This window comes from Macaca thibetana, chromosome 19 (genome assembly GCF_024542745.1).
Source record: "Macaca thibetana thibetana isolate TM-01 chromosome 19, ASM2454274v1, whole genome shotgun sequence".
NCBI lineage: Eukaryota > Metazoa > Chordata > Mammalia > Primates > Cercopithecidae > Macaca > Macaca thibetana.
The window spans coordinates 12,778,548-12,791,708 of NC_065596.1; the positions used below are offsets into that span (position 1 = coordinate 12,778,548).

Below are 13,161 nucleotides of genomic sequence, written 5' to 3' on the forward strand. Positions count from 1 at the left end.
TGGAAAAATGACTAGAAAAATAAGGGTTTGTTTAACAAGGTTTGTTTGTACATTTTTTCCTCAGCTTTGACTCCCTGTCTTCTGGTGATAAGAATTTTACGCTCTAGGGCTGCGCGCGGTGGCTCAGGCCTGTAATCCCAGCACTTTGGGAGGCAGAGGCAGGTGGATCACTTGAGCTCAGGAGTTGGAGACCAGCCTGGGCAACTTAGTGAAACCCTGTGTCTACCAAAACTACAAAAAATTAGCTTGGCATGGTGGTGCATGCCTGTGATCCCAGCTATTTTGGGGATAAGGTGAGAGGATTGCTTGAGACTAGGAGGTGGAGGCCGGGCGCGGTGGCTTACGCCTATAATCCCAGCACTTTGGGAGGCTGAGGTGGGCGGATCACGAGGTCAGGAGATTGAGACTATCCTGGCTAAGACAGTGAAACCCCATCTCTACTAAAAAAAAAAAACAAAAAACAAAAATTTAACCGGGGCCGGGCGCAGTGGCTCACGCCTGTAATCCCAGCACTCTGGGAGGCCGAGGCGGGCAGATCACGAGGTCAGGAGATCAAGACCATCCTGGCTAACATGGTGAAACCCTGTCTCTACTAAAAAATACAAAAAATTAGCCAGGCGCGGTGGCGGGCGCCTGTAGTCCCAGCTAACCGGGAGGCTGAGGCAGGAGAATGGCGTGAACCCGGGAGGCGGAGCTTGCAGTGAGCCAAGATAGCGCCACTGCACTCCAGCCTGGGCGACAAAGTGAGACTCCGTCTCAAAAAAAAAAAAAATTTAACCGGGCGTGGTGGCGGGTGCCTGTGGTCTCAGCTACTCGGGAGGCTGAGGCAGGAGAATGGTGTGAGCCCGGGAGGTAGAGCTTGCAGTGAGCCAAGATCAGGCCACTGCACTCCAGCCTGGGCTACGACTCTGTCTCAAAAAACAAACAAACAAAAACAAAACAACAACAAAAGACTTGGAGGTGGAGGCTGCAGTGAGCCGAGATCACACCACTTCACTCCAGCCTGCAACAGGATGAGACCCTGTCTTAAAAAATAAAAAAAAAAAGAATTTTACTTTCGGATGGGGAGGGCATCTTCCATATGGGGGGGGGGTTATCTCCTTTGCCAGAGAAAGGAGGGAAGCCAGAGTGCTTTTCCTGTACCTGCTGTTTTTCAAGTACCCTTAGCTCAAAACAATCCATATACCAAAGTGGCATATTTTGGAGTGGCGTCATCTGCCATGCTCAGAATGAAAGCGATGGTTCATGGCAGCTCTAATAATTGCTCAACACCAGCAACAATGCAAAAACAGGTCACTGACAGGTGAAAAGATAAAGGGTGGGACATTCATATAACAGAAAACAACTGAATAATAAAAAGAAACAAGGCCAGGCACCATGGCTCATGCCTATAATCCAAGCACTTTGAGAGGCAAAGGCAGGTGGACTGCTTGAGCCCAGGAGTTCGAGACCAGCCTGGACAACATGGCAAAACCTTGTCTTTAAAAAAATCCAAAAATTGGCTGGGCGTGGTGGTGCACAGGTGTAATCACAGCTACTCGGGAAGCTGAGGTGGGAGGATTGCTGGAGCCTGGGAAGTTGAGGCTACAGTGAACTGTGATGGTGCCACTGTACTCCAGTCTGGGTGACAGAGGGAGACCCCATGTTTTTTTTTTTTTTTTTTTTTTTTTTTTGAGACGGAGTCTGGCTCTGTCGCCCAGGCTGGAGTGCAGTGGCTGGATCTCAGCTCACTGCAAGCTCCGCCTCCCGGGTTTGCGCCATTCTCCTGCCTCAGCCTCCCGAGTAGCTGGGACTACAGGCGCCCGCCACCTCGCCCGGCTATTTTTTTGTATTTTTTAGTAGAGACGGGGTTTCACTGTGTTAGCCAGGATGGTCTCGATCTCCTGACCTCGTGATCCGCCCGTCTCGGCCTCCCAAAGTGCTGGGATTACAGGCTTGAGCCACCGCGCCCGGCCGCGGGAGACCCCATCTTAAAAGAAAACAAAAAAGAAACAAACCGCTGACACATCCAACAACACGAGTGACTTTCTTTTTTTCCTTTTTTTTTTTTTTGAGACAGAGTCTGGCTCTGTCGCCCAGGCTGGAGTGCAGTAGCGTGATCCCGGCTCACTGCAACCTCTGTCTCCTGGGTTCAAGTGATTCTCCTGCCTCAGCCTCCCAAGTAGCTGGGATTACAGGCACACACCAACAGGCCCGGCTAATTTTTGTATTTTTAGTAGAGATGGGGTTTTACCATGTTGGCCAGGCCGGTCTTGAACTTCTGACCTCAAGCAATCCACCTGCCTTGGCCTCCCAAAGTGCTGGGAAAATGAGTGAGTTTCAAACATCATATGCTGGGGAAAGAAGCCCAACTCAAAAGGCTACACATTGTCTGAGTCAGCTTATACGACTTTCTGAAAAAGACAAAGTTATAGGAACCACAAACAAATCAGTTAGGGCCAGGGGCTGGAGTAGGGGCCAGAGCACAAAAGGGCAAGAGAAAATTTCTTTTTTTTTTTTCTAAGACTGAGTCTTGATCTGTCGCCTAGGCTGGAGTGCAGTGCCACAGTCTTGGCTCACTGCAACCTCCGTCTCTCGGGTTCAAGCAATTCTCCAGCCTCAGCCTCCCGAGTAGCTGGGACTACAGGCATGTACCACTACGTCTGGCTAATTTTTGTACTTGTAGTAGAGCCTACAAGGGGTTTCACCGTGTTGCCCAGGCTGGTCTCAAACTGCTGTCTTTACGTGATTCGCACACCTCGGCCTCCCAAAGTGCTGGGATTACAGGCATGAGCCATCATGTTCGGCCACTGGTAAGAGGAAGTTTCTTAGGGTGATGGAAATAATTGTCTTGATTATGGACATGTTTTAATGATATACCTGTATGTCAAAACATGCAATTTCGGCCAGGCATGGTTTAAATATGAGCAGTTTGTGTTCAGCCAATTACATCCCAACAAAGCTGGGAAGGAGGGCAGTAAGAGAGGGAAGGGACGAAAGGACAGAAAAAGAGAAAACTAATGTGGCAATCATTAACAAAATGAAAGATATATACATCCTGTGACTCAAATGTCTTTTTTTTTTTTTCAAGACAGAGTTTTGCTCTTGTTGCCCAGGCTGGAGTGCAGTGGCATGAACTTGGCTCACTGCAACCTCCGCCTCCCAGGTTCAAGTGATTATCCTGCCTCAGTCTCCTGAGTAGCTGGGATTACAGGTGCCTGCCATCATGCCCAGCTAATTTTTGTATTTTTAGTAGAGATAAGGTTTCACCATGTTGGTCAGGCTAGTCTTGAACTCCTGACCTCAGGTTATCCACCCGTCTTGGCCTCCCAAAGTGCTGGGATGGGCCGGGTACAGTGGTTCATGCCTGTAATCCCAGAACTTTGGGAGGCCAAGGCGGGCAAATCATAAGGTCAGGAGTTCAAGACCAGCCTGGCCAACATGGTGAAACCCCATCTGTACTAAAAATACAAAAATTAGCTGGGCATGTTGGCACACACCTGTAATCCTAGGTACTCAGGAGACCGAGGCAGGAGAATTGCTTGGATCTGGAGGTGGAGACTGCAGTGAGCCGAGATCATGCCACTGCACTCCAGTCTGGGCCATAGAGCGAGACTCCGTCTCAAAAAAAAAAAAAAGCAAAAACAAAAAAGTGCTGGGATTACAGGTGTGAGCCACCGTGCCCGGCCATCATTTTATATTTTATTTTATTTTATATTTTATTTTATTTTAATTATTTTTAGAGACAGGATTTCACTATGTTGCCCATGCTAGCCTCAAACTCCTGGGCTCAAGCAGTTCTCCCGCCTCGGCCTCCCAAAGTGCTGGGATTACCGGGGTGAGACACTGTACTCACAAATGCCGTTTTTTTGAAAACTATGCTTCACTAAAGATCCAGTCTTAGGGATATTGATTCAGGGAACTTTACTGCATCATCACAGTGGCAAAACTCAGGAAGGTCCAGGAATTGTCCATCAGTAGGATAACGGTTGATTATACTATGGCAGAGTTGCACTATGAATTCTGTAGCTACTAAAAACAAGAGCTAGGTATACGTGTATAGATGGTTAAGTGAAAATAGCAAGTTGCACGGTAACTGTATAGTATGATTCTACCCTGTGTGTATTCCAGTTTGCACCAGCACTGAAAAAGGGTCTCTCACAGGAGGGCAGTTCTACTGGTTACACTTGACAGTTCCTAGGGTAACACTGCCCCCTAGGGGATATCCTAGAGATCCCTCTACAGACAGTCCCTGACTTGTCGGTTCTAAGATTTTTCAACTTTATTACGATAGGTTTATCAGGATGTAACTCCATCGTAAGTCAAGGAGCATCTGTATTTGAAATACATTTCATTACAAATTATTTTCCGGAACACTCTAACGCAACAGCTGTTATCAAGGTCTCCAGGGACCAGACCCTTGCCAAACTCAACTGTCAATTCTCTTTCCTCATCTTCTTCAACTCGGGGACATGTGACACAGCTAATCCCTCTCTCTCTCCATCTTGAAATATCTTTTTCAGGCCGAGCGTAGTGGTTCGCACCTGTAATCCCAACAATTTGGGAGGCCGAGGCGGGTGGACCACTTGAGGTCAGGAGTTTGAGACCAACCTGACCACCACGGTGAAACCACGTCTCTACTAAAAATACAAAAATTAGCCAGGCATGGTGGTGCGCACCTGTAATCACAGCTACTCAAGAGGTTGAGGCAGGAGGATCGCTTGAACTCGGGAGGCTAAGGTTGCAGTGAGCCGAGATCACGCAACTGCACTCCAGCCTGGGCGGCAGAGCAAGACCTTGTCTCAGAAAAAAACAAAAACAAAAACCAATAAAAGTCCTTGGCCGGGCGCGGTGGCTCACGCCTCTAATCAGGAGTTCAAGACCAGCCTGGCCAAGAGGGTGAGACCCCATCTCTACTAAAAAAAAAAAAAAAAAAAAAAAAAAAAAAGCACAAAAAAACAAACTACAAAAATAAGCGTGGCGTGGTGACCGGCGCCTATAATCCCAGCTACTCGGGAGGCTGACGTAGGAGAACCACTTGAACCTGGGAGGCGGAGGTTACAGTGAGCCAAAATCGAGCCATTGCACTCCAGCCTGGGCGACAGAGTGAGACTCCGTCTCAAAAAAATAAAATAAAATAAAATAAAAATAAAAAATAAAAGTCCTTAACACGGCCCACGAGGCTCCATGGAATCTGGCCCCAGCCTGTCCACTCAACTTCATCTATTACAATCTGGGCACTCAAAATATGGTCTGCGGATCGGCAGCATGGAAGTCACCTGGGAGCGAGTTAGCACTGCAGCTTCTCAGACCTCCCTCTTCATCTGCTGGATCAGAACCTGAACTTTTTAGTTTGAGCAGAGCGTCTCCCAAGCTTACAAGCTTCCCCTTCACCCTGATTTAGCCATAAGGGTATTTCATATTCCTCACTTGCCGTTCTTGGGAGCTGACCAGAAGTACTTGCAATGCGCGCAGCTACAGGCAAATACGCAGCGACGCTTGCGCAGGCGCACTGCGCCCCCGTCGGAGCGCTCCTATTTGAGTACGCCTGCGCTCAGAGCCCCGGCGAAGGAGGCAAGGCCTATTTGCTGGGCTGTCCCGGCTAGGGGTGGCCAGGACCTGAAAGGAGGAGAGGGGTTTCCGCTTCCGGCAGGAGTCGGAAGTCACTGTCTCCCGGGTGAAGGGAGCTTTCGCAGCTAGAGAAGGTGAGTGCCGGTGCGGCTCGTGCGAGTGGGCGTTGGGGCCGGGCAGGACTGGGAGTTCCTCGACTCCGTGCGTTTACGGGGTCCTGGAGGAGGCTCCTGGGACCCCGAACTTGGGGGAAGGCAGGTCGGGGAGACTGACGGCCCCGGACCCCAGCCTTCCCAGCGCGACAACCCGGACGCCTGGCTCCTCCGGGCGGCCGTCGGGAGGCGATGCCGAAGCCTTAGTGAGTCTGGAGGAACAGCCAACCCTCCACCTCTTGGGTCCCAGCAGATTCGGGGGATGACTCCTCTACCATCCCCTTTTGGCGCGCTTGGACTTAACGTTGTCACAGGACAGGCCGAGGCCTCTGCAGTCCTTGTGCACGCCAGACCCCATTCATGGGATGGGGGGACTGTAGTCCCTGGGCAAAATGAGCTCCTGGGGCTCATCCGTAGATTTTGTTTGGACTTTTTTTTTTTTTTTTTTTTTTTTTTTGAGACAGAGTCTTGCTGTCTCTCCCCAGCCGGAGTACAGTGGCGCGATCATAGCTCATTGCAGCCTCGACCTCCTGGGCGCAAGCTTCTCACTTTAGCTTCCTGAGTAGGTAGGACTACAGACTCGGGACTAATTTTTGTGATTTTGTAGAGATGAGAGGTCTCACTATGTTGCCCAGGCTGGTCTGGAACTCCTGGCTTCAAGCGATCTTCCCATCTAGGCCTCCCAAAGTGATGAGATTACAGGTGTGACCTCCCCAAGTGATAGTTACAAGCAAACTGATTGATTGATGTATTCAATAGTGGTTATTGCTGAGCACAATGGCTCATGCATGTAATGCCAGCACTTTGGGAGGCCGAGGCGGGAGTATCGCTTGAGCCCAGGAGTTCCAGACCAGCCTGGGCAACATGGTGGATGCCCGTCTCTACAAAAAATACAAAAATTAGCTGGGCATGGTGCCGCGGCTAATTTGTATTTCAGAGGTAGAGGGGCAGGGGGAGGATCGCCTAAGGGATGTGTGAGAGAAAAAGGCTTTGAGGATGAATCCAAGGTTTGTTTTTTTTCGTTTGTTTCTTTTTTGAGAGGAGAGTCTCACTCTGTCGCCCAGGCTGGAGTGCAGTGGCGCGATCTCCGCTCACTGCAAGCTCCGCCTCCTGGGTTCACGCCATTCTCCTGCCTCAGCCTCCTGAGTAGCTGGGACTACAGGCGCCCGCCACCACGCCTGGCTAATTTTTTGTATTTTTAGTAGAGACAGGGTTTCACCGTGTTAGCCAGGATGGTTTCGATCTCCTGACCTCGTGATCCGCCCGCCTCGGCCTCCCAAAGTGCTGGGATTACAGGCGTGAGCCACCACCCGGCCGAATCCGTTTTTGATTTGATTATCCGGAAAGATGGAATTGCTGTTAGCTGAGATGAGGAAGACTGTGGAAGAGCAGGTTGGAGTGTCAGGGGCTTGGTTTTTGACATGTTATATTTAGTATTAGGTGGAAGTTAGACATCAGGTGGAGGAGTGACTGAGGCAGATAGATCAGAGTCTGCAATTCAGAGGACAGACTCAAGGCTGGAGAAGCAGGTGTCCTCAGTGTAGAGCAGGCACCTAAGACTGGGTGAAATCTTCATGTAGGTGAGTATAGCCAGAAAGGAGAGGATCCAACAATTAAAATCATGGGCTCTTTGCTCTATTGCCCAGGCTGGAGTGCCTCGGCAGCTCACTGTAACCTCCGCCTCCTGGGTTCAAGTGGTTCTCCTGCCTCAGTCTCCCAAGTAGCTGGGATTACAGGTATGCACCACCACGCCTGACTAATTTTATATTTTTAGGAGAGATGGGGTTTCACCATGTTGGTCAGGCTGGTCTCGAACTCCTGACCTCGTGATCTGCCCACCTTGGCCTCCCAAAGTGCTGGGATTATGGGTGTGAACCAGTGCACCCAGCCTTTTTTTTTTTTTTTTTTAGATGGAGTCTTGCTCTGTTGCCCAGGCTGGAGTGCCAGTTTCACGATCTCAGCTCACTGAAACCTCCACCTCCCCAGGTTCAAGCGATTCTCCTACCTCAGCCTCTCTAGTAGCTGGGATTACAGGCGTGTGCCACCATGCTCAACTAATTTTTGTATTTTTAGTAGAAATGGGGTTTCACCATGTTGGCCAGGCTGGTCTCCAACTCCTAACCTCAAGTGATCTGCCCACCTCGGCCTCCCAAAATGCTGGGATTACAGACGTGAGCCACCGCACCTGGCCCAAACTCATGTGCTCTCTTCATGAGAGCCAAGTTGGCAGACAGGCAGGAGCATAGGAGACTAGCAGGAGCCACCAGTGAGGCAGAGGACAGGGAGCACATGGGGTCCTGAGAGCCACATGTGCTTTCAGAGGGGGAAGGATTCCTCAAATCGGAAGACTGCCATTAGGATTTGCAGTATAGAGCCACCAGTGACCTAAGTTTGGAGGCAAGAGGCGTAGAGGGATGGACAGGAATGCAGATGGCTGTACACTAAAACAGTCTGCAAAGAAATGCATCATAGATGGAAGATGATGAAGAGACTTTCTTTTTTTCCCCCTTTTTAAATGAGGAGAGAGGTAATAACAAGTGTGCGAGAGTGATCCAGTGGAGCTGAAAAATTTGATGTTGCTCAAAGAAAAGGGGATGGGAGCCAGGGCAGAATGAACAAATTGTTTTTGCAGGAACGTACTTCCATAGTAAAGGAGGCATGCCAAAGCTGGGAGTGGTGGCGCACGCCTGTTGTCCCAGCTACTGGGTAGGCTGAGGCCAGAGGATTGAGGCTTCAGCAAGCTGTGATCATGCCACTGCACTCCAGCCTGGGCAACAGAGCGAGACCTCATCTCTTAAATAAATAAAGACGGTGGGTGGATGGCTGAATGAGTTGGTCCTAGGAGCTGTCTTTGGATTGCTTCTATTTACTCAGTGAATTGGAAGCATCACAGTTAAGAGCTGGGGGTGTTGGCCAGGTGTGGTGGCTCACACCTGTAATCCCAGCACTTTGGGAGGCCGAGGCGGGCGGATCACGAGGTCAGGAAATCTAGGCCATCCTGGCTAACACGGTGAAACCCCGTCTCTACTAAAAATACAAAAAATCAGCCACACGTGGTAGTGCACACGCCTGTAGTCCCAGCTACTCGGGAGGCTGAGGCAGGAGAATCGTCTGAACCAGGCAGGCAGAGGTTGCAGTGAGTCGAGATCACGCCACTGCACTCCAGCCTGCGCAAGACTCCATCTCAAAAACAAACAAACAAACAAACAAAGAGTTGGGGGTGTTACATAGGAAGTGATCAGCAAATAATGAATGAAACTCCACTGTTTATTCTGGAAGATCCTGGCAGACTGCTGACCTCCCCTGCCACAGAGGAACGATGCTAGAACCAGCAGTCGTGTGTGTGTGTGTGTGTGTGTGTGTGTGTGTGTGTGTGTGTGTGTGTGTGTGTGTGTGTGTGTGTGTGTGTGTGTCTGTGTGTGTGTGTGTTGGAGGAGGCGCCATAGGAGGCTCAGGGATGGCAAGCACAGTGCCCTGAGCACCGTGCCTAGCAGGGGAGTTGGGCTCGGTGGTAACTGCTGCTGTTTCCCCACCCACCTGCCTCCTGGACATCTGTTCCTAGATGTCCCTCTGCCACCCAACCCCATCATTTTCTCCAAAACCCTGTCCTTCCTCTATGTTACACATCAGAGAATGATGCCATCTTCTCCCCCTAGCCACTGTGTCCCCACCACAAACCTGGGAGTCATCCTGGACTTTCCTCCTCTCGTCATACTCACTCGCTCCGCTGCCATGTCTCCTCTGTCTCTCTCGCCCTCCGCCATCTCTACCCCAACAACCCTGTCCTGGCTGTGCCTTTGTCTTCATCCAGATTGTGACTCACACCGCAGTCCCTCAAAAGCCCAGGGTGACTTTACCCTTTCACTCCTTGTAGCTCCCAGGATCCATCCAAACACCCAGAACCCTCCCACCTGTCCCTCCTCTCTCCTCCACCTGCCAGGGGACAGACAGCTGCCCCTGAGCCTTCACATAGTGTTCCTCTACTCGGAGGTGCTTGTTCCCACTTCTCTGCCCTGTAGTCTGTCATCTGGATGGAGGCCATCAGATGCCCTGAGTGTCACTCTTCGTGGATGGTACTTACATGTCCCTTGACAAGAGGAGCAGCCAGTATAAAATCACCAGCTCCTGGGCTCTTAGGCTCCACCCGGCCCTGAACAGCTGGCTTGTCTTGGAGTCTCTTGGGCCACCCTCCCCAGGAACAGTGGCTTCCTTGTATTGGCACCAGCGATGATGGGCCAGCTCTGTGCTAAGTACTTACCATTCCTGGTGTCAACCTCACAAGTCTCCTCTGCGATAGCAACCTTATTTCAATCTTTTTTTTTTTTTTTTTTTTTTTTGAGACGGAGTCTCGTGCGATAGCAACCTTATTTCAATCTTTTTTTTTTTTTTTTTTTTTTGAGACGGAGTCTCGCGCTGTCGCCCAGGCTGGAGTGCAGTGGTGTGATCTCGGCTTACTGCAATCTCCGCCTCTCGGGCTCAAGCGATTCTCCTGCCTCAGCCTCCTGAGTAGCTGGGGTTATAGACGCCCGCCACTACGCCCAGCTAATTTTTGTATTTTTAGTATAGATGGGGTTTCACCATGGTGGTCAGGCTAGTCTCGAACTCCTGACCTCGTGATCCACCCACCTCAGCCTCCCAAAGTGCTGGGATTACAAGCGTGAGTCACCACACCCGACCTTTTTTCCTTTTTTTTTTTTTTTTTTGGATGCAGGGTTTCATCCTATTGCCTAGGCTGGAGTGCAGTGCCTGGATCATAACTCATTGAAACCTGAAACTCCTGGGCCCAAGTGATCCTCCCATCTCAGCCTCCCAAGTAGCTGGGATTACAGGCTTACACCACCATGCCTGGCTAATTTTTAATTTTTTTTTTTTTTTTTTTTTTTTAGAGATGATGCCTCACTCTGTTGCCCAGGCTGGTATCCAGCTCCTGGCATCAAGTGATCCTCTCACCTTAGCTTCCCGAAGTGCTGTCTGGAATTACAGGTGTGAGCCACCATGTCTGGCCTTGTCTCTGTTTTATGGATGAGGAAACGGTGGCACAGAGAGCTTAAGTAACCTGCCCAGGTCATGCAGTAAGTGAGAGAGACGGGGTTAGAACCTCCGCTCACCCCTTCCATCCAGAGTGGGACAGGGGATTTTCCTCCTGTATCAGGACTGAGGGCCTCGTCGCTCAAGGGCAGAGGCCCCCAGACCATAGTGCAAGTCCCAGACCCTCTTTCCGGCCTGCTTTCCAGAGCATTGAGCGGGGGGCTGCGTGGTTTCCTCAAACCACTGACATCTGCCACTCCCCACAGGCTCATCCACCTGCAGACATGGGGCGCAGAAAGTCCAAACGAAAGCCGCCTCCCAAGAAGAAGATGACGGGCACCCTCGAGACCCAGTTCACCTGCCCCTTCTGCAACCACGAGAAATCCTGTGATGTGAAAATGTGAGTGGGGAACGGGGCAAGGGATCCATCCTCCCCACCACCTCCTCCCCGCTGTTCTCCATCCTGCCCCTTGCCTCCCTTGGTGAAGGCGTCATCACCCACAGGCCCTGGGCACATTGCTCACCAGTCCCTTCTCTTGGTCTGTTTCAGGGACCGTGCCCGCAACACCGGAGTCATCTCTTGTACTGTGTGCCTAGAGGAATTCCAGACGCCCATAACGTGTATCCTTAGAAACCTGGGCTTTTTCCAGAGGATGGGGAGGGGGCTGGAGTCCGGACCCTGCTCCTCTGGCCCACTGTGTGCCCTGGTGCAGGGCCAAGGCCGTCCAGAGGAACAGGTGCCACCTACTGATTTATGTGGGGTGAGAAGGTGCAGGGCAGGGTTCCAATGCCAATGATCACCCTTGACCTAAGCGGCTCAGATCTGTCAGAACCCGTGGATGTGTACAGTGATTGGATAGACGCCTGCGAGGCAGCCAATCAGTAGCAACACAGAGGACCCACCCCCTGAGCAGCCCTGCCTACTGTGGACCCAGCTGTTCGGTTCTGGTCCAGAGACATTCCAGGGGTACAGGGTGTGGGTCCTGGGCTGTCACAGCCCTCTGTGTGTGTGTGTAGAGTGGGCGTGGGTGTGAGTGGGTGTGTGTGCCAATGTGGAGTGGATGTGGGTGTGTGTGTGGCTGCACGTGTCACTGGGGTGGCCGTGAGTGTGTGCTCATAGATACGCAGTGGTGGCGGGTTCCTGGGCCTGAGGGGCCTGAACTGACCTCTCTTGGGTCCAAAAGCCTTTGCTGTGTTCCCTTCTTCAGCCCCTGGCCCCCCAGCTTTGGGGCTCTGGCTCCCCCCCGGCGGAAGTGGGGGGCTGTTTCCTGATATCCTGAACAAGGGAAGCCCAGTAGAGGCTGGAACTGGACCTCTCCAGCCTCCTCACCAGCACCGTGCCCATCTCAACTGGACTTCCCGCCCTCCTTCTCCACCTTCTAGTGCCCGCGGCCTGGGATTCAAAGCCACCGTTCCCCAGGTCCCTGGGCTGGGCCCTGACAGGGAGCCGCCACCCTCCCCATGCTAACAAGGAAGCCCAGTTTCGTGTTCAGTTTCTTTTGTAGAGGAAGCAAGGGCTGGGGTGGGGACAGCTGTCAATCACAAGCCCTTAAATAAAGCAGCCAGCGCACATCCCTTGCTGTCCGTGATGTTTTGGGTTCTGCGTCTGCCTCGTCACCAGAAGAAGGAGAGGGGACCTGAGGTTCCAGCGTTTGGGAGGTGGCCTGGTGGCGCATGTGACCAGCCCTTCACGCCGCCCAGCATTTTATTCAGTCAGTAAGCATTCAGGGTGGTGGAGCAGGCAGACATCTGGCCAGCTGTTTACAGCAGTCACATTAGGAGATGGGGTAGGTGAGACAGAACAGGTGGTCACAGGAGGCTTCTGGGAGGGGCAGGCTGAGGCGGTGACATTGTAGGGCCACCTCTAGCCAGATGCTGACCTCTGGCCTTGCCTGCATCACCCCAGTGTCCTGACAGCCACCCTGTGGGGCAGGTGCCAAGCTAACCCCAGGTTCAAAGATGAGGAAACTGAGGCTAGAGGTGAAGGAGGTCACTGGCCCAAGACCCTACAGCCAGAAAGTGGCACGGGGGATCTGAACCCAGGAAACCAGGCTCCACAACTTACAGTCTGACTTCTTGTGAGCCCAGAGTCCAGGCTGAGGGACCAGCTCACAGGCCGTCCTGGAGGTAGTGGGTGGAAGAGGGACACTGGGAAGGGAAACATGAAAGGGACCTTTGTCCAAGGTTGGTGAGGACTCTCAGAAGGCTGGTGTGGGGGCGGGATGTGCGTGGCTGATGGGGAGCACCTGAGGGCTGATGTCCCCTCAGCTGGTCACACCGGTGACAAGGACCACAACACCCAGCAACCTGGGGCAGTGCCGGACCCTCCACCTGGCCTCATGAGCCCGGGTGGCAGGTGACCTGTGCTTCAGAGTCCTCGTTGCCACAGTGCAGGGGACGAAAGCATCTTCCTGGAGCCATGCTGAGGACG

At 51.9% G+C, this 13,161-nt stretch overlaps 2 protein-coding genes across 5 annotated transcripts in view; both read left to right on the plus strand.

Moving 5' to 3' along the window:
* ECSIT (ECSIT signaling integrator) overlaps positions 1 to 13,161 on the plus strand; it is a 385,922-nt gene that overhangs the window by 318,393 nt on the left and 54,368 nt on the right. The gene's annotated exons all lie outside the window — the stretch shown is intronic.
* Positions 5,520 to 12,302, plus strand: ELOF1 (elongation factor 1). 3 transcript variants are annotated; one of them, XM_050771003.1, is made up of 5 exons: positions 5,526 to 5,684; positions 10,589 to 10,685; positions 10,997 to 11,130; positions 11,281 to 11,351; positions 11,552 to 12,302. In XM_050771003.1, exons 3-5 carry the CDS (start codon positions 11,015 to 11,017, stop codon positions 11,614 to 11,616), a joined length of 252 nt encoding a protein of 83 aa, XP_050626960.1. In that variant the 5' UTR covers positions 5,526 to 5,684; positions 10,589 to 10,685; positions 10,997 to 11,014; the 3' UTR covers positions 11,617 to 12,302. The 3 variants fall into 3 exon arrangements, with proteins under 3 accessions (XP_050626958.1, XP_050626960.1, XP_050626959.1); XM_050771001.1 differs by lacking the exon at positions 10,589 to 10,685 and having other exon boundaries at positions 5,520 to 5,684; XM_050771002.1 differs by lacking the exons at positions 5,526 to 5,684; positions 10,589 to 10,685 and adding an exon at positions 5,710 to 5,908.